The 19,648-nt window shown below is 39.9% G+C and overlaps 2 protein-coding genes across 8 annotated transcripts; both read right to left on the minus strand.

The window, feature by feature from the left end:
- Nucleotides 1-615: 615 nt before the first annotated feature.
- On the minus strand, nt 616-14,175 carry slc24a6a (solute carrier family 24 member 6a). 4 transcript variants are annotated; one of them, XM_056383029.1, is made up of 17 exons: nt 13,440-14,175; nt 13,036-13,134; nt 10,778-10,854; nt 10,583-10,657; nt 9,553-9,637; nt 8,520-8,623; nt 8,232-8,306; nt 7,960-7,985; nt 7,779-7,832; nt 7,512-7,666; nt 7,018-7,187; nt 5,605-5,869; nt 3,846-4,012; nt 3,569-3,683; nt 2,668-2,780; nt 1,844-1,909; nt 616-1,545 (listed from the first exon to the last, which is right to left on the minus strand). In XM_056383029.1, the coding sequence occupies exons 1-17, from the start codon at nt 13,546-13,548 to the stop codon at nt 1,435-1,437; spliced, it is 1,866 nt and encodes a 621-aa protein (XP_056239004.1). In that variant the 5' UTR covers nt 13,549-14,175; the 3' UTR covers nt 616-1,434. The 4 variants fall into 4 exon arrangements, with proteins under 4 accessions (XP_056239004.1, XP_056239006.1, XP_056239005.1 ...); XM_056383031.1 differs by having other exon boundaries at nt 7,099-7,187; nt 13,440-14,173; XM_056383030.1 differs by having other exon boundaries at nt 7,530-7,666; nt 13,440-14,169.
- Nucleotides 14,176-15,110: 935 nt separating this feature from the next.
- LOC130173734 (girdin-like) lies at nt 15,111-19,525 on the minus strand. Of its 4 annotated transcripts, none has more exons than XM_056383203.1 (12): nt 19,428-19,525; nt 18,394-18,441; nt 18,112-18,270; nt 17,611-17,722; nt 16,962-17,012; nt 16,753-16,830; nt 16,577-16,633; nt 16,349-16,408; nt 16,010-16,074; nt 15,777-15,903; nt 15,506-15,570; nt 15,111-15,357 (listed from the first exon to the last, which is right to left on the minus strand). In XM_056383203.1, exons 2-12 carry the CDS (start codon nt 18,414-18,416, stop codon nt 15,153-15,155), a joined length of 1,002 nt encoding a protein of 333 aa, XP_056239178.1. In that variant the 5' UTR covers nt 18,417-18,441; nt 19,428-19,525; the 3' UTR covers nt 15,111-15,152. The 4 variants fall into 4 exon arrangements, with proteins under 4 accessions (XP_056239178.1, XP_056239176.1, XP_056239177.1 ...); XM_056383201.1 differs by having other exon boundaries at nt 18,394-18,444; XM_056383202.1 differs by having other exon boundaries at nt 18,394-18,474.
- Between the last annotated feature and the right edge of the window lie 123 nt (nt 19,526-19,648).

The following is a 19,648-nucleotide window of genomic DNA, read 5'->3' on the forward strand; positions in this document are numbered from 1 at the left end:
TCTTGTTCCAGCTGATCATCATTTAAATCAGTGGGCTGGCTGCTTAAACTGGCAGTGATCTGTGTTCAGAACATGGACAGCTCCCTTCAAACAGTCAGCTGAGCACTGAAGAGCTGTCTCTGGTGCTGAAGTGATGCAGGTCAACAGACTCTGCTCCAACTTATTCTTGTGTTACTTGTGTTCCACTATTGCACTATTGGCCTCCACTGTTTATTTTTTGTATAATATTAATAAAGGTTAATTCAATGCCCAGACTTGCCATGGAAACATGATGTCATTATGTAAAGTGCATGTTTGTAAGCGCTTGCAGCAAGTTTCGTGTCAGTTGATTGAAGATGGCAGTAAGTGTTATTTTTTAAGTCCTGCATGTTTTTTTCTTCTTTATTTGGATGATTTAATAAATGACAAATTTTGCATCCTCCCCCATTCGCAAAACTCAGCCAAACTCTATTGGGAAAATGTTGAAATTTAGACTACTTGATTATGACTTTGCTCCAATTCTTGTCACATTTGTTAACTTTAAGTAAAAGAAAATTCAAAACATAGGTTCATTAATTTTCAGCAGCAGTTTGAATGAGCATTTATCTGTGGCTTGTTAAAAGCAGAAGAGAAACCTCACAGAACAAAGTGTTTTATTGCACTCAACAAACATACACTCAAGGACTTTCTCCAAACACAGACATTCAAAAACACCTTGTAGCATACAGTCGCATTTGTTCCAGCAACAAAACATGACCTCTGTGCTGAGAATCTTTTAGGAAAGGGAGGTGGGGATGGGAGATACGTTATGAACAAGGCCAAGACAACAGTGGCTTAGTGCAATTATCCGGAGCGTGATGATCAGCCATGCGATGACATTTACAGCTACAGACACAAAGGCGTAATGAAATCCTGACATTAAACTTTACATAAAGTAACTGCACAGACTTAGAATCAACTATATAAACTTACATGTATAATCATCTGGTCATTGAGGTTACTTATGGCAGTCATAAAGTAATAACAGGTAAACTAACACACTTTGGGATTCCTTATATAATATTCTTGGTTTCAGAATACAAATTCAATACTTTATAAATTTGTTGTGAGACAGTGCATTATCAGTTGGGTTTGATTTCATAAAATCTGGGCTGGAAGTGTTCGGTACAAAACTATGTAAAATACTTGTTTATCAAAGGTAAACAATGTTGCTTTCAGGCAGTCGGTGTTGCATTAACACTGCTCAAACATGTACAGCCACCGTGAAATGAAATGAAAATTCGTCTGCCCACACGTATAATTAATAATGGCAGCAGTGAGGGTGGAAAACAAGTTCGACCACTTCTTTAAATCTGGGCGTTTGACCATACAGGTGTGTCCTTTTGTGTGACTGCAAGTGTCTGTGTGTGTGTGTGTGTGTGTGTGTGTGTGTTTGCGCGCGCGTGTGTGTGTCCTTTACAGCCGCTCAAATCCGACGGAGCAGAGGAGGAAGATGGCGTAGAGCAGCATGAGACTGAGTCCCAGCCTGCGGTCCAACCTCCAGCGGTTCAGATGGACACAAAGCACCTGAGGAGAGACAGACCGAAAAAGAGAGAGAGGTTCTGTTCTCACAGCTGCAGCCAAAATGAATACAAGTCAAACTCAATTTCTTGTTGCACTGCCCTAAATATAATCTCAAATAGGAAAAAACTATTTCTCTGGGTCTAAAAACAGAATCCAGCGCTCTCAGGCCATAGATTATGAAAAACAGGCAGCTGATGTTGGTTTAGACTTTGTGTAATCATGCCACCAACTAAGAAACAATTAGATTAATCTAATTTTAACAACACAGGAGAGTTCCGGTGTTGAACAGAGATCAACTCACAGTAAGTGCGACTGAGGCCAACAGCAGAATGACTGAGTACACCAGGCCTTTGCTGTTGATTGTCACCTGAAAACACAGAAAACATCATCATCATTTTAGTGATCAGTTCCATCTTACAATGTTCATTCAGTTTATTCCAGGTGTTGTTTTATACTTAAATGCAGTAATTTACTTTATTTTGGCCACCGACTACATTCACATATGCTTCTAACACAGAAAGATGTGGCCTCATTTCTTCTTTGAAATGCTGAACAATATTTAGATTTAACATTTTTACAATGTTTTACAGTAACATTCATAAAACTGCAATAACTGATATTTTTTTCCCCTTTGAGGCAAGACCAAGTTGGGAACACATGTCATCATCTTTTAAGTTGATATGGTGAGCCTGTTAGCAAACTGTTGCTTATTTACACATCCAGTAACATTACTCATTTGGAGCTGTTTGTGCCCTTGTGATGAATCTAAGTCCAGTATTCCCTCTCTTTTAGTTCTGTTTTTGGTCTCTACCAACTCCTGAGGGAAATATCTGGCTCTTTTGTGGTTAAAGACTCCACTATGTTCACCAGCCAACCATTCAAAACATGTTGACTCTATAAATGTACAGGATGAAGCGACACCATGGAAACAGCAGCTGACAAAACAATCTCAGCATATGATTTGAATCTTAACCACTAGGTCACTGGATGCCTCACCAAAACAGTTCATGTTATAGTCTTAAAAGGTTCCTAACCCTGAACATGTGCAGGATATCTCTATATTTTCAGGATCGTGGATCTTGTCAGCTGTTTAAGATTTTAGGTAGAGAGAACAGTTGGTGTTACCACTGATCCATAGCTGACTATGAGAGTCCTCAGCGCCCAGGGGAAGCCCAGGCCCAGCAGCACATCAAAGATATTACTGCCAATGGTGTTGGACACGGCCATGTCACCCATCCCTGCAACATTTGACATACGAAGAAACACAAAGTGGAATCATGTGAAAATATGTAAGCTTTCAGATGAGTTTTTGCATATGTTCACATTCTCATTTTCCATGACTCATTCCACACATAGCTACAAAGGATCATGAATCATGACTGATTTAGTCTGTCCTGTCGTTTTCTTGTGAAACACTTTGTAAACACTGCCTTGTAATTAAGCTTAAGTTATTTTCTTTTCGTTTTAATCTATGAAATTCATAGTGTAATTATGGGAGAGAACGTACAGTCATTTTTTTTACTCTTCATGCTTAGATACAGAGTAATGGAAGGATGTTAATTTTTTTTTTGTGAAACTCAAGCAAAAGGGAATTGATAAAAGGTGTTGTGATGTAGAAAACACCCCACATGCTTAATTTCCATTCAGATGTCATTTGGAAAACTAAATTTGAGGAATAATGACCAGAGACTATTGTTGTGTAAATACTGTATGTTATGAAATGTTTTTGGCAGAGAGATCATTTTTGTTTCTGCTTTTTCCAAGTTACTTACATTAAATCAAATAAAAGCCCTAGTGTCATACAAAAGTATTTCAAATGAGTTTGACAAAACAATCTTAACTCAAGGTCTACTTACCAGCTTCTTCCAGAGCTTTCAACTTGCTGATGAGTTGAGATTATATTATTTTTGAGATTCTTTGTGGTCAATATTCTGATTTAGATACATAGCAAACCAAAATAGGCAAATAACCAAAGTCAGCAAATGGTTTTAATCAAGATTGTACACACAAACACACACACACACACCTTGTCGGGCAACGATGAGGCTAGCCATACAGTCAGGGACACTCGTGCCGGCTGCCAGAAAGGTGATGCCCATGATGACTTCTGGGATTCCAAGTGTGTAGCTGATTATGGTCACCTGGACAGAAGGAAAGAGGTTGTTTATGTATGTATGTATGTGTGTGTGTGTGTGTGTGTGAGTGTGTGTGTGTGTGTGTGTGTGTATGTGTGTGTGTGTGTGTGTGTGTGTGTGTGTGTGTGTGTGTGTGTCCAAGTGCTCCTGTGTCCGTGCGCTTCGTACCATCCAGACCATGAGGTAGGAGAAGAGGGCTATCCAGAGCGTGGAGGACAGGAAGGTGAGCAGGTACCATCGCTCCCACCGCGGCAGGTTACAGTCGGGGATGGTGCAGTGAAGCAGGACACTCACAGGCCAGGAGAGCAGCCACTTCAGACGCACACACCAGCCATCTGAGAACGTGATGAAAAGACACACAAACACACACACATGCACATACAAGTTTCCCCACAGGGATCATTACAGATTCATCTAAACTAATAAATTATTCACATGGCACAGCCTGGATGTGTCTGAAGCTTGCTGTCGTCCCTCTCTAATTAGCTCCATTAACTGTAAATCCATCTATTATTCTGAAAAACATTGACATTGGGTGAAGCAGGAGTCAATCTTTCATGGTTCTTTTCCAAAGACAATTTTTTGGAGACACACGTTAGTGTGAGTTATGACGACTTACTTGTTGCTACTGGTCCAGAGGTGTCAGTTACAACCTGAGAGATGTTTTAGCTTTATGTAGGTATTTGACACATGAAAGAGTGTGGCAGTAGTTTGTTTTGTTAAAACAGCCATAAGAAAACATCTTTATTGACAGAACATTTTTCTTGTGAAAATGACTTGTGTTTATGCTGATCTACTTTTTCCTGATCCTCTCCCAATCTTTGTGCTTTTGCATTGATATGACTAAAATGGGAAGCAACATGTTTCTCCAACACAGATGTATCTATTGGAGGAAACGTACTACTTATTTTACCCATTGGTCTAACTATTTTTCAAGCAATTTTGTATCAAGAGTCACATTTGTCTGCCTAGTGTACTTGTCTATCCAATAGGACATTTCCACCACAAGGAACTTTCCCAGGGGAGCCAGAGCCTAGTGGGAAACTCAAGATCTTTATATGCATTTTGACCAAGACTAAATTTAGATCCGGGTGCCAAAAATGTCCCTGTCATAGCAGAGTCATTCATTACATCACCTCAGCATCTGTCTGTGGCCTAATTTGCCTTACCTTCATTGTTCTTCAGATGCAGTGGAAACAGGAATGGGCAAAAAACTTGTAAAACTAAACTTGTAGTTTAGTTGCTTTTGTTCCATGGTTGCTGAAACTACTGAATCAAAACAAGGGTTGGGGTATACTCAAAACTAGAGATGCGATAGTGCTAGAAATACAGGGACAATGGTGCATATTTTTAGATATTCTCTCCTGGGAGACATTCATCGTGTTGCACTTCATTGTGATAGAAATAGACGCGTAGAGAAAGAAAAAGGAGGATCTAGAGAGAGAAGTTAAAACTTTGGCTCTTTTCTTACCTATGCACAGATGGACAGTCATGTCCTGGAGAGGTTGTGAATGCCAGATTGCAGATTTTTTGAAAAGCTACAGATAATGATCGGACCCCCACGCCTTATAAGACATTTGAAAGGCATGTGGGGGGGGGGGGGGGGGGGGGGGGGGTCTACGATGCTCTGATCTGATCATCTGACAAACGGATCAGATGGAATATACTGGCCTCTTAAGAGGGCATCTTTTTATGAAGTTGGCCAATAGTTGTCATATCATCAGCATAAGTTTGGGAAGTTCTGTGGTGTAGCTGTTTGGTTGCTAGTTGTTTTTGAGAAATGAAGCAATGAAAATAATAATTTAACTGAGATTCAGGTTAACTGAGGTCAGAAAAACATTACTTCAGTGGGCTCAGAGATTTAATTCAACTAATAAAATGATAGACAAGTGAGACAAGTGAGTGTCTGCTTTCATTATCCACTCACCTGGCAGAATGAAGGGTTTGAATGGAGTGTTCTCCTCTCCTTCCTCTTGCTCTTCCTCCTCTTCCTCGTCTTCTTTAGGCTGTGCTCCCCCACCTGTCTCCCCCCCCATCTCTTTACCCCTCTCCGTCTCTCCCTCCAGCATCTGCCTGTCTCCCTCAGCCACCGTCCCATTCTCCCTCCCCCACGACCCGCTAGCACCCAAACCCTCCTCCCCCGAAGCTCCCCCCTCCTCTGGGCCAACCCGAGCCCGAATCAGCCTCTGCCTCTGTGGGTGGGGAGGGGAGTGGGGTGAAGTCCGAGAAAAGACAGAGGAAAAATGAAAAAAAAAAAAAGAAGAAAACAAAGTGACATGAGAAACACTGCGGCTAGCTTATGGAATAGACTTCATCTGACTGTGGATAACAATATGAGAACTGGCAGGAGGAGTGATTATGCAGCCAGGCATGTCCTCACATTCACTGGAGGGGATTTGGAAGCATTGATCAAGGGGCATGGCACAGAGCAGGGGCAGCACTGGCAGTTGCGATTTAATTTGGCACTGGAAATGGCAAGCACACATGCAGGAGAGCCGAGGGAGTGAGGAAGCAGATTTGGAGATTGAGTTCTTTTCTGCTTTTGTGTCTAGGATAATATTATGCATTAGGCAGCAGTGTGTATGTGTCTGTGTTTGTTTCTTTGTCGGCTTATTACATGGTGTCCATCCAACAACAACTAACAGGATGGTGTTTGATATGCCAGTACATATCTCCCTAGCTTTCAGTCTATCTACTTGAGATGCACCGCTCCAATGTTTTTCTCTTCCAAGACCTCAATTTAGGATATCTGCCGATGTTGAATACTGATCCTAAACCAGTGCTCTCATTTCACAAATTTAAAATCTGTAAACTTCACTGTGTGAAACTCACTGGAGGGCTTTTATAATGTAGAGTAACATAAGGGCCAGGGATTGCTATGGCACTGAATCCTGAGCTGGCAGCCTATTATGACTGAATGAATGTAACTGATAGCAGATTTAATTTTATGACATTAACAAAGAAACTGTCTGATCCGCTTAATGTTGGTTAGAATCAGACATGATTGGGGTGTATCACACTGGTAGGATGGCACTTTTCAGGTTCAATTTGTGACCAGTAACAAATGTTTCTCACCCCATTCTGCATAGAAATGACAAGACGAAGACAAATTTTACTCTCAGTGTGAACAAATTTACCTTTAGTTGGAGGTATGCCGGTTTAAATGCACCAGAGAAACAAAGTTATTATATTATATTATCATAAGATGTCAGTATCAATTTGACAGTAACATACTGATGTTTAAAATGCTGCACATGCACATTTAAATACCATCCAAAACTAGCCGAAAAAAACAGGGGAACTTGGCGTTATGTGAAGGGTGTGAACGCTTGCAGTGTACCTCATTGATGACCATGCGTCCTGCCATGCGCAGGCGGGTGAAGGGGGGGAAATGCGGGGTGATGAGAAGGCGGAGGCTTGCCTCAGAGAAAGAGAGCTGGTGGGGGTGCAGGTGTAGCAGCTCATCCACCATCACCACCCCTGAGTCCTGACCGGCCACCACGCTTGAGTCTGGGGAAAGTGAGAGGAGATGGATGAATATTACCCAGACATAAAAGCAGAAAGGAGAGGATAGTTTCATAAGACACAGGTAGTAAAAGACAAAGTTTGAGAAAGAAGGAGAAAGACACAAGAGAACAGAGAGACATAAAATGGAGAAATGGAGAAAAAAAACTTGTCCATCAAAGTGATCTAGTTCTTTGTCAGCCTGTTGAATCCACAGAGGAGCAGAAATGGGTTTGACTGGCAGCCTAAACTGTGTCATTAGGTCTGTTGAACGCAGCTCAGAGACTGAGGGAACTTTCTGATGTTTTCGATGTACACATGCGCACGTACAAACACGAGCTCCTGCACCTGGCTTCAGCGGCACCATGTCGTTGTCACAGTCTCCGACGTTTCCGACAGCAGTTGTCCGTCGCAGACTGCTCAGACACGGCTGACCTGCCCTGCTGCAGTGTCTCTCTACCAGGCTGCACAGAGATCTGTTGAACCTGTACAAACGACAACACACACACAAAGATATTGTGGCTTTAGTGTGTGTAGAGGGTGTGGTGGCTTGATACCAACAGGATGCAACTGTGAGAGGAAGAGAAAGAGACTCACTTCATAATGATTATGTAGATTCCATACATAGAGATCAGGATGATGGTCTCCCACCTGAGACATGAACACAAACACTGATTCATAAATACCACATTCATCTCAATGAAAATCAGCTATCTGATCTAATCTGATATTCAAACAGTAGAGGCTACTGAGTCATAAAGTTTCATTACAGTCTTACCACAGGACTTTTTCATCATAGATGACCTGCAAATAAAATGAAAAATACTTTAATTACAACTCAAAAACTTTTTACATGTCTAATCAAAGGAACATAAAATATTGATTAGATAATGAACAATATATATATATATCTTTCTCCGTCTCACTCTTTCTATCTATCTATCTATCTATCTATCTATCTATCTATCTATCTATCTATCTATCTATCTATCTATCTATCTATCTATCTATCTATCTATCTTATAGTTTGACCAGAGGAGGATTTCTCACCAGAATAAGCACCAGTATGGACAAGATGTAGAAAACAGCATCACGAAAAACAGGCCACCAGCTCAGGGTGATGGGCTGGAGAGAATGAACACACATAGTACATTTATATTGGTTTGATCAAGGACATTGTGGGCCAAAAAGTTTGATTGTTTTTGGTTGTCAGAAAAAAAAGGAAAAGCCTTCACTAATATTTATCTATATTGATAACTGATAAGTTTCTATTTAGTGATTTGGAAAAGGTCAGGTGAGTGCTCGTTTTAGTTCCTGATTTGAACACAGTGTATGTACCTGTCCGGAGAAGATGCCACAGATGCCGATGATGACCAGGATGTTAAAGACAGCGGATCCCACAATAGTTCCCACACCCACATCTCCTTTTGTGATAAACACCCCTAAAAACACAGAAAGGTAAAGAACAATAAATCATAAAAACAATGTCACAGCGTTCAATGAATGATGGATTGTATCTTTGTCCAATACAAACTAAGTGAACAAAGTTAAGACACAATAGCTCTCCACTCTGACCAGAAATATTGCATTTTTGGTTCATAACCACAGGGGCTGGGTAGATGTGTTTTATCCTGCCTAAAGTCACCCCAACACTAGTAAAATAGATTATTCTAGTGGCGATATAGTGTAAATATCCTTAAGCCACATGGATTTAGACACAAAGTTTTCATTCTTATAAATCAGAGAAAGACAATGGTGATGTTTCCAGAAACATCACCATTTTAATAGACTACATCTTATATCCTCGATCAAGGGGCACTAGAGATGTGTCCGCTTGGTAAGGTAGAAGCTTTTTTACTGTATCTAGAATAAATCTCCTATATTGTTTAATTTCTCAGATTTACAAAATGTGTGCGAGGGTTTCTTTCTCTGTTTCATTTCTATTTTGAAATACTGTGAACAACAAGACTTCTTTAAAAGTCTTTAAGACAACTGACAACTTTTGTCTTATTGATTCATTGTTGTTTTCTACTCAAAATCATTTGTTTCATCTAAGTCTACATTTACTGAAACCCTAATGGCTTTGTAAAAAAACAGAAAAAAAATGAAAGCTTGCTGAAGTATCTGGGCTACAAAGTAATTTATATTTAAGCTGACAAACCATAAAGCAACATGAAACATGCTCTCCTTGTTGTCTTTGTTTATGTCTAATGCTTGAAAAGGGCCAATCAGTGCTTCTGCCTATGTACACTTGACTTTTCTGAGTCCTCATCAGGTGAAGATGCATATGATTGCAGGTAAGGAATAATGATGGAGCAATCATTGGGCTGACACATTGGGGTGAGTAATTGACTAGACAAGCATTACTGACCAATCAAAGAGGTGAAAAGCTCAGGGGCGGAGCTCCCAGCTGCCATGAAGGTTGCCCCAGCAACATCCTGACTGAGCTGAAGGTTCTAGAGGACAGAGAAGTTTAAACAGATTAAAGAGTAGGGCTGGTGATATTATATATTTTTCATATTGCAAACAAATATCACTGTATATCCAAACACTATTGCACTGACTGACATGTGAATTTATTATGATAAACATGGGCCCTGTAGTTTAATATGAGTCAATACGACACACTGCACATAAGGTGCTAAATGTGAATTAATCCACAACTGAAAATAATATCAAACAAATGCACAGTTTACTTCTTTTGAGTGATGCTAAAACTATGGTGCCCAGCTGTTAGGTGGATTCATGCAACCCTGATGGGCATTTTTTGTCAGAGATGTGTCACCTTGCTCGACCAGGGAAACCGTGGCCTCCTCCTGGAGCCATGTTGGATATTGTTGTGCTGTCTTGACTGACAAGCCTTTTAAGTGTCACATGGAGGTCAGGGACATTGTCTGTTGACTGGCAGACTGAGGCGTTGGTTTCCATATTTAAAAAGGGAGACCAGAGATTGTGCTGCTCAGCCTCCATGTGAAAGTACATAGCATTTCTCTAATACACACATACACACTGATGGTACATCACCAGTACATTTGGAGTTCAGTATCTTGCCCAAGGACACTTCGACATGTGGACTGGAGGAGCCAGGGACGACTCGCTCTACCTCCTGAGCCACAGCTGCCCCTTTGCATGGTTACTGGAAGGGTCATGGGATTTTACCCATACAATCTTCATGTGTTTTGCAGACTTGGAGAGTCCTATACTAGAGAGACTCATCTCATCTGGCCTAGGAACACCTCGGGATCCCCCAGGATGAGCTGGAAAACATTGTTGGGGAGAGGTACATCTGGACTACCCTGCTTAACCTGTTGACATCATGACCCGACTCCAGATAAGCAGCACAAAATGGATGGATGGATCTTTTTTTTTTCAACCATGGCACATATATCTTTTGTTCATACCTCTGATACTTTTTCCAGTGATGGCACAAAGTAAACATCACACACGATGGCCAGCGCATGAAACATGTAGATAGCCTGTAAAATACAGCAGACACTAAATCGGTCAAGTGAGTTAGTCTTTGAGCTATAATGCAACAAAATGTAGCGTCTCTCATTTCAACTTCTGGCCTTCCTGCCAGCCGAGCTGATACTCACACACAGAACATGAAGGAGTACTGCTCCCTGCCTCCTCTGCTCCAGAGTAAAGATATCTTCAGGGAACTCATTGATAGCTGAAGAAGAGATGGACAGAGGATAACTTGTTGATGGATGAAATTAGGAGATTTTAAATAATTAAAGCAACAGACAGCAGACCCTGAGCTACAGCTGAAACAATTAGTCAGTTTCCTGATTGACAGATAACTAATTAGCACTTTGTCCCTCAAATTAATTAATCATAAACCGTCAAGCTACTCAGTTCAGTCAGAGGCACTTGAGTCAAGGAAGTGACCCTTATACACTTGCATGAATATGATTGGCTGTTACTAGTCACACCACTGTGATTGAACCAGTTATTACGAATGAAAAAGTTGATGCCAATCAGCTAATATAAGTGCAAAATAGCAAAGGAATAGCAAAACAACTCACTATGATTTAGTAGTGAGGATTTGCTGCTGTTTCTCTTTGTCACTACTGGCTCCATGTCACTTTTAGGATTGATTTTGACATTATCTTGAAATCATAAATTGATTAATCAATTAGTTGAAGGTTAAATTAATTCATAATGAAAATAATCCAAATTCCAGTTTCATTCAAAAGTTTTTAAACACTTATGGTACTTAAAACTGCACTTGTTGTTGTACCCTTTAAGCTCTCTGAGGAATCTCAATTGAGGAACTTATAACAGCTTTTTCTGTTCCATTTAGTTTGTGGATTTTATGTACTTATTCCTCTTTTGTCGTCCTCTTTCTGTTTAAAGCACCTTGTAACTGTTTTGAAAAGTGCCAATGTATAAGTTTGCTTGCTGTTCTTTGTCAGAAGATATTCATGTGACTGTAAACTGAATATATTTGGGCCTTGGAGTGTTGGTCAAACAAAACAAGCAATTTGATGATATCACCTTTGGCTTTAGGATATTTTTGATCGTCTTTTTTTTGGTCGATAAGGGGAGAAAAATAATCAGCATATTTGTTATTTGCTGCTCACCATTGACCTTCATTCACTTGTGTTTGTGTGTGTGTCACAGTCATGTGACTAAGCCAGTTCAGTTGCATTGTAATTGAGTTTTTCGCCCATTTTCTTGTAAAGCACTCCTCTTATGACTGAACACTATCCCTCGTGCCATCTACACTTTGGTAATGCATCACAAGCACTCTCTTTCCAACTGTACATACAGTAAGCTCAGACAAATGACACAACTCACTGCGCCATAAAAAACAAACAAACAAAAAACTAACACAAAAATACTCTTTTGTTACAAGCTGCCTTTCAAGTGATTTTCCCTAAGAGATTTTCTTTAGTTGTGAGTCAGGACTTATAAAACCTCCACTGAAGATCAAGGTCACAAACAACAGAGTGAAACAAGTGTGACAAAATTGGATAACATCCTGCACAGAGGCAACATTGTGCAGTTGCAGTTAACAGTTGCAGTGTTAGCTGTGCAGTTAACACGCATCATATGTAGGGATGGAGACAGAGATATGGCGTGATATTGTGACAACCTGTCACATGATGTTGTTTGGACACCCTGATTAAACAGCATCATTTCATCAACAGCAGTGTTTGAGGCCTTGTATTTCCCAATGGCAGTAAGCTTTTTCTAGCTCAATATATGTAGCTCCATATACTCTCTGTAATTGGCTACAAACTCTCTTCATCTCAGTATCAGACTTTAAGATGCAGTCACCGTCTCTCTCTTTCAAACAGCCCAACAGATCCAAGCCCACACAAGCGATGAGAGAGCTGCTGATGAGAGGCTACTAATCAGCAGGTCATTAGGACAGGGCACTTTGAACAGCTTCAGATGCACACATCATCCAACCACAAATTCACAATTCAGTTTCCTAGCAACTGGGCCCCTCAAAGATCTAACTGTGTTTAAACATCTAGATGTGCAGTTGGAACAAATGAAGGATGAGGTAAACTGGAGAGGCTGATCGATGAATGGAGGAGATAGACTTGGATTAAACACATTAATGGAGATGGGACCGCACACTCACACTGCCTTTGCACACAAAGCACGCACACACGCGCACATACACACTGCACACACACACACTACACACTGGGGTGTTACCAAGATCATCGCAGTGACTTTACATCCATTACTGCATGAATATCGAAACCCAAACTTAAATCTATGTTGCTGTAGGTTAAAAAATGTCTATTTTTCTGTTTTGTGGGGATAAAACGGAAAAAATTCTCTCTCCCTTGTATCATGCGCACGTATTACCACATGGTAAATCATGTCTCACCAGATCTAGAAATACTGTCAGTCTGGTTGTCTTCTTTTTGCTGGATGAGCTCTCTCTTGGATAAGACGATGTCACGATCCACAGTGGGTCGATGGGAGCCTGAAAAGAGGAATTGAAAAATAAATAGATACTAATGATAAGAATGTTATTATTATACTGTATATCAGTGTGTTTGTGAAATACTGTAAGTTGAGCATAACGCTTACCCAACTTTATGGTATTGCCTTTTTCTACTGTGCCGCTAAAATGCTCTTTCAAGGTTATAATTACCCATTAATAGGTGTATTATTACCGCAATCTATCATCTAAATAATGTAATGATAATTTGCATAGTTATAAACAACACAGATAAAGGATGAAATAAAATCATAAGTTATATGTTTTTTCTTTTTCTAGAGACGTACCTGTCACATCATTGAGGTGAAAGATCAAGGCGGCTGCGAGCAGACCGACTCCACATAAGCAGACACGCGGGAGGAGCCGCGTCTGCCTCGGTCTCCTCGGCGCCTTCATGCCGCCAGCCCCCGCAGCTCACCGCCTCTCCGCTCAGAACATGTCGCCACTGCCGCCGCTGTCGCTCCTCCTCGCACAGCCAGTCCTTTCCCTTGTTTACTGACTAGAGCAAACCAGCCTGTTGCTCTCGTTTCCTGATTTATTGTCTTTCAGCTGTTCTGGCTTTGGTCTCCATCCACGACACAGGAGGACGTAAAAGAGACTCGGCCTGTCATCAGCATCTCAGCACCAGTCAGTCAGTCAGTCAGTCAGTCAGTCAGTCAGTCAGCACCAACGAACGCAAGCATCCGCGCCCCCAAGCTTCAGCTCCGGCAGATATGTACAGACAACGAATATCAGTCAGCACCTACACAATAATGCCCAATAATGCCACCAGTCCACACACCGCTCCAGCCCTAAATCTGATCCCTGGTTTATGATTTTCTCTCTGTCTGCGAGGGGGTGTTTTCCTGGAGTCACAGACAAGACCACCAGGGAGCGTCTTCAGCTGGGTGGGGCGAATGGAGAGAGCCTGGCAGCAAAGGGAGGCATGGGAGTAGTATGGACTCACTTTGACTAATGCATGTAGTTCAACAGCGACATTATTAACTTTCTAATAAAGCTGGGGACCTAACCTCTTCCTCACAATAAAATCTGTTGTTTTAAAAAACATGAATACTGGACTTTCTGGCAGCTGGCAACTCTAAGCCTTTCCCAGAATTTTTCATGGTTTTTCTGTTGCCTTTAGTGAAAAGTATTTATCTCAAAGTATTTCCAACCATCAATCACTCACCACTTTTCCACAGTTGTGTCTAAACTAGATGTTTCCATATCAGTATGTAAAAAGCACCCTGTTTATTTGAAATAAATTATAATTTATATATTAGTTCAATAAGTAATTTATAAAAGACTCAGTGACTTTGATGCAAGTCATTACTGTAGTGGCAAGGACAGATTTTCTTTTTTAATTAACAGTTTCTTAGAAAAACAATTGTATCCCTATTTGATAATTGTCCTGGGTTGAACAAGCAAATATAAAATAACTCGTGTCTTCCTAACCAAAGTGAAGCTTGAGGTACAGTGAGCAAGCAACTCAAAATTTTCACTCAAGATAAAAAGTTTTAAAGTTAAGAATTTCCAAGTCTTGCTGAGTTTGACTTTCACCAATATAAATTTGAGTATTTAATTGAAAAACAACTCAAAAGGAAAGCGCAGATGTTTGAGAATCAAATAGGCCTTTTTTCACAGCACAGGAAAAGCACAGATGTTACTAATAACATTAACAATGGCTGTTATATTCAAGTGTCCCAGTAGGCCATGACAGTGTGACACAGCTAAACAAGATGCAGCGGTCATTAAATTTGAATTTTTTACACTTGTGCCTTTTCTACTATATGTCAAAATGTCTTCTGTGAAAAGCTCCTTTGGATGTTTTATGAATTTATGTCACTGAATGTAGTTTTATAGATCTTTCATGTCATATTTAAAAATAAAAAAAATTAAAAAATTTGAAATAAAATCATCAGTCTTATGATCTGCTGTGTAGAAAATAAACTCAGCTACAAAAATAACAAACAGTCAGGCAGAGGAATAGACTTTTATGTTTATAAGAAGGAGTGTTAAGATCAAATCGGAGGTAGGGCACCATAGTGCACTCTGCAGTAGGGCTGTAACATTAGATGTGCACTGGTCCACAAGCTGCTAATGGAAAACAAATCACCGCTTCCTGCACAGCTTCCCGAAGCCACAAAGACCAAAACAAGGACAATGAAGATGCACATCATAAATAGTCCTGCTCTCTGGATGGCTGTCTCCAATGTACCTTCACGCCTTAGACAACAGAGAAGCCAGAGGGATGGTGATGAGTAAAGAAAGAAGAAGAGAAAAAGAGTGTGAATATGATATAGAACTACTGCAAGTTCCAGAACAGAAAGTTTTCTACATATTCCTACCTTTCATTCATCATATACCAAAGTACCTTTTGGTCTGAAGGTCTACTGTGAGACTTTGAGGTTTCAGCAGCTCCTCCTCCTCAGTTTCGTCCTGTGGACACAGTACCAGACATCACTAATCTACCTTGTTTCTATATCTACAGTAACAGAGCTTCTGAAACTTGGCTTTGTGGTGGCACACTCTAGTGGTCACTTGTAGAAGTGCAAAAAAAGTCAAAAGGTGGTAAATATCTCACTAAATATCTATCTATTATTTTTTAAGGTTCTAAACATATGGGTCACAGAGAGAATTCATACATTTCTTAGATGTTCGGAGTCTGACATGCTGGTTTTCAGTTCATCTGAAGCAGCCTGTAGCTTCATTTCGTCTGCGAAAGACAGAGGGGGACTGAGCGAGCCTTCATTTTCTTCTATCAGAGCAGACCTGGAGACCAACAGCAGACACACAATCAAGTGTGAGTCCACACAGACGACTCAGTGTACATCATGATATTCATTCAAAGCAAGAGGACTTTGTGCGTCATGGTTACAATATGGCCTCATCCTGTCTGTTCTCCAACTGCTTCCTCAGCTCCTGATTTGTCAGCCTGAGATCCTGGAGCAAAGAAATCAAAACATCTGACAGCAGTCAATAGTCAATGTTGCAAATTAGGTGAAATATCCATCATGAGTACACCTCAATTTGTTCTGTGATATATTACTGTTCTTTTACAGATGCAACGACCAAATTTACCCTCAGATTAATTCCTTGTCATAGTTTAAGTAATTCATATGAGCAAGGAGTTACATGGCATGTTCAAATTGTATATGACAATGTCTAAATAACAATGAAGTAATAACTGAATAGCAATGGATGAGAAAATCTTTACCTTTATGATGATGGAACACTCTTCTACTGTTCCCTCTGAGTGCTTTAGTTTCAGGTTTTTCTATCACAAAACACATACACACATGTTTAAAAATGTGATGTTCAAATAATGACATATAAAAACCTGCCAAAATACTCATGTTGAACTCCAAAGAGAAAGATCTAGATTTATATCAAAATCTTGGCCTTTTGCTCAGTCAGTGCCTAATACTGAAGTCTCTGTTCCTACCTTTTGAATAACCTCATCCCTGTGCAGCAGCCCTAACTGAGCCTCCTCCATTCCAAGCTAAAGCAACACATGACATAACAAATGAGGAGTTGGTTGACAATGTAAAATGACTAATGGTAGGATGAATTGAGAGAGAAATATAATCAAACATCTCCAAGTTGAACCTGCGTTGTTACCTCGAGGGTTTGAAGTGAAACCTTGAATTTGCTCAAGCTTATCTTGTCCTGTTCTCTCTCTTGCTGGAGTTTCTTAAGCTGAAAAGAATTTAAATGTGGACAGTGTTTTCAAATTTCTGTACCCCTTCTAACTGTAGTATACTATATGATGATGATTAAAGTTTGGAATTGGAATTGGAAAAATTATGTGACAATAAAAGACATCATACCTCTGCAGTTAGTTTCTTATTTTGTTCCTTCATCATGGTGGATTCCTCCTCCTGCACAAAAACACAATTTGAAGGCTCACCTTGAGATATTTAAAATGCCAACCATCAGCCTATTTGACAGACTGAAGTTTACCTGCAGATATTTATGGTAATGTGATGGTTCATTTAGATTTTGTGCTCTCCACTAGTATTGTGGTGGCAGAGCTGAACTGAATCCAGTTTCACTAACTGTGAATGCACTGCCATTTAGATGAAACCCATTATGCAACTGCCCTTTCTGACAAACAGGGGACGTTAAGTAAATATTAATGTTGTTAAGTCTCACAACTAGTCTTAAATTGTGGTGGTTTCTGAAAAATGATTCTTACAGCTCTAGGTGTCTGTGAGGCAAAAATTACCCACTAGAAACACAGCCGGGCAAATTGTTAATGCAATGTAAAACTAAATATCATCAAGGATTTTGCTTTCGCTCAAGTGTATGGCAGGTTAGTTCAAGTGATATAATTTTATGAACTGAAGTCACTGTTATAGCTGAGTGAAATCAGCTATCACTGCCACATCACCCACACATTTAAGCTTTTATTAAGTCTAAATACCTTTTTAAAAACAGAAGTTCTACTGTAATACAATAACAATTCTGGTTACTCACCAATTTCTGAATCTTTCTGTCACTACATCTCTTGACATCAAGGTCATCCGTTAGGAGGGACCTGCTTGGCTCTGCTTCAATCTGCTGTGCTTCACTGACAATCTTCTCCAGGCTGCAGACACACAAAGAAAAGCCCCTGACAGTTTTTCCACCAAAGTGTTACGACACTGCTTCAAAAGCAAAAACCTAAATACAAAACAGGAACGATTCTGTGGTTACAATTAGGTAAAGATAAAAACCCGTAAAGCTAATGATATAGTGGATATGTTTATCAAATTCTGATCCAGAATCAAATACATAGCTGTGGTCTGCAAGTCCAAGGATGGAGACCTGGCCTGAATGCAAACAAGATGCATGAGAAAAAAAAACCCACTGGCTATGTTGAGGGCAGCAAGGAGCTCAAACAGAATTATCGATGATGAACACAGTAAAAGATGATTGCAGTGACAATACAGGGACCTTTCTCCTAATGAGTGGAGATGATAATGTGTGACTAGTTACGTTTTCACTTGTTTTCTGAGGGTGACATTCTCTGAGCGCAGCGCTGCCATATCCTCATCTGCAACATCCAGCCAGTGCCTCATCTCAGTGTTAAGTTCCTTCAGCTGGCTTTGACTGTAATCCAGCTCAGCTATTTTCTCAAGCATCTCCTTCATTGTCCTACACACATACACACACACACACACACACACACACAACAGAAACAAATCTTCATATATTTGCCACTACATCACTCATCCAGACAGTTTTTTTGTGTGGATTTGTTAAGTAAAATTCACTCACATATTTTCCTCTGTGACAAACATCCTGCTTGTTTACTCCTCCTTCCTCCTGCTTGTGAGCAACATATAAACAACCAAACTCCTATTAGGAGTGACACACAGCTTTTAGGAGATATTCCCCATATCTTCTAATCTAAACATATTCCAAAGTCAGTTTATCTACCTGGTACAATGTGCATAAATTATTAAAACACTTTACATAAAGCAGCAATACCTGCAATATGTGCAAAATTATTTTTACTGTATTCAGATAAGCATACAACGCAACATGCAATGAAAATGGGTAGATGGATCAATTTCAATTAAATTCAAAAAACTTATTTTTAAGTTCCACATATTAATTCTACATGGCATAAAGTCTTTTCCAGACAGATTTGTTATTTTTTCTTTTGTTGTTGTTGCTACAATCACATTTTATAAGTGACATTACAGCAATGGCAGCAATAATTTTTTTAAAGACTTTCTTAGACCTGCAGATACCCTGGAATAAGAGATTTATGATTTACAATGAAAAATCAGTCACAGTAACTTCGATAACCGCCCTTTCCTGAAAAATCAACAGCTTTGAAAACCAGCCAGTGTGGTGTGACTAAGGTTATAGCCGATAAACACTGAAAAAAAAAACGTATTTTAAATGTTGGTAACGTTGAATTTTATGCCGTTTTTGTCGCTAAAGATAGCAAAGGTTAGAGAACTTAGGTTAGCTAGCTAGGTTACACTTTTTTTGTTTTTAAAGAACTGAGGTAAACATTAGATAAGTTCACATTTCACATGTGTCTTAGACACAATAACTGAGTTTTGGAGAAAATAAAGTCGGTCTTTTTCAAGACCTTTTAACCGACACCATTATTCCATGTCTTCAACTAACTTGGCTATAAGCTAATGTTACCATTGACAGCTAACGTTTTTCAGTTAGCTAACTTTACGCAACGAAACCGAACCCTGGACATTTTAATTTCCACATTTACTAAAAACCCAACAAAGCCCAATGCTGAAACTGCGGTGCCGCCATAAATGGACAATAAAATGCCTTACCAGCAAGTAAATTCAAGCTAATAAAGTTACCACAGCTAAATTGTAGGTCTAGCTGCCACACCAAGCACAGGTGACCTGGGTTGACAGGTTGCTATGGACTTGGTCGTTATGATTTAGAAATGAACAGCTGGTTGTGATTATGTCAGACATGGAACAAAAGTCCAAAATGTCCCTATTCATGAGGGTCATGAAGATGGGTCTAAAATAGTTCTAGCTATCTT

Source organism: Seriola aureovittata, chromosome 8, assembly GCF_021018895.1.
Source record: "Seriola aureovittata isolate HTS-2021-v1 ecotype China chromosome 8, ASM2101889v1, whole genome shotgun sequence".
Lineage (NCBI taxonomy): Eukaryota > Metazoa > Chordata > Actinopteri > Carangiformes > Carangidae > Seriola > Seriola aureovittata.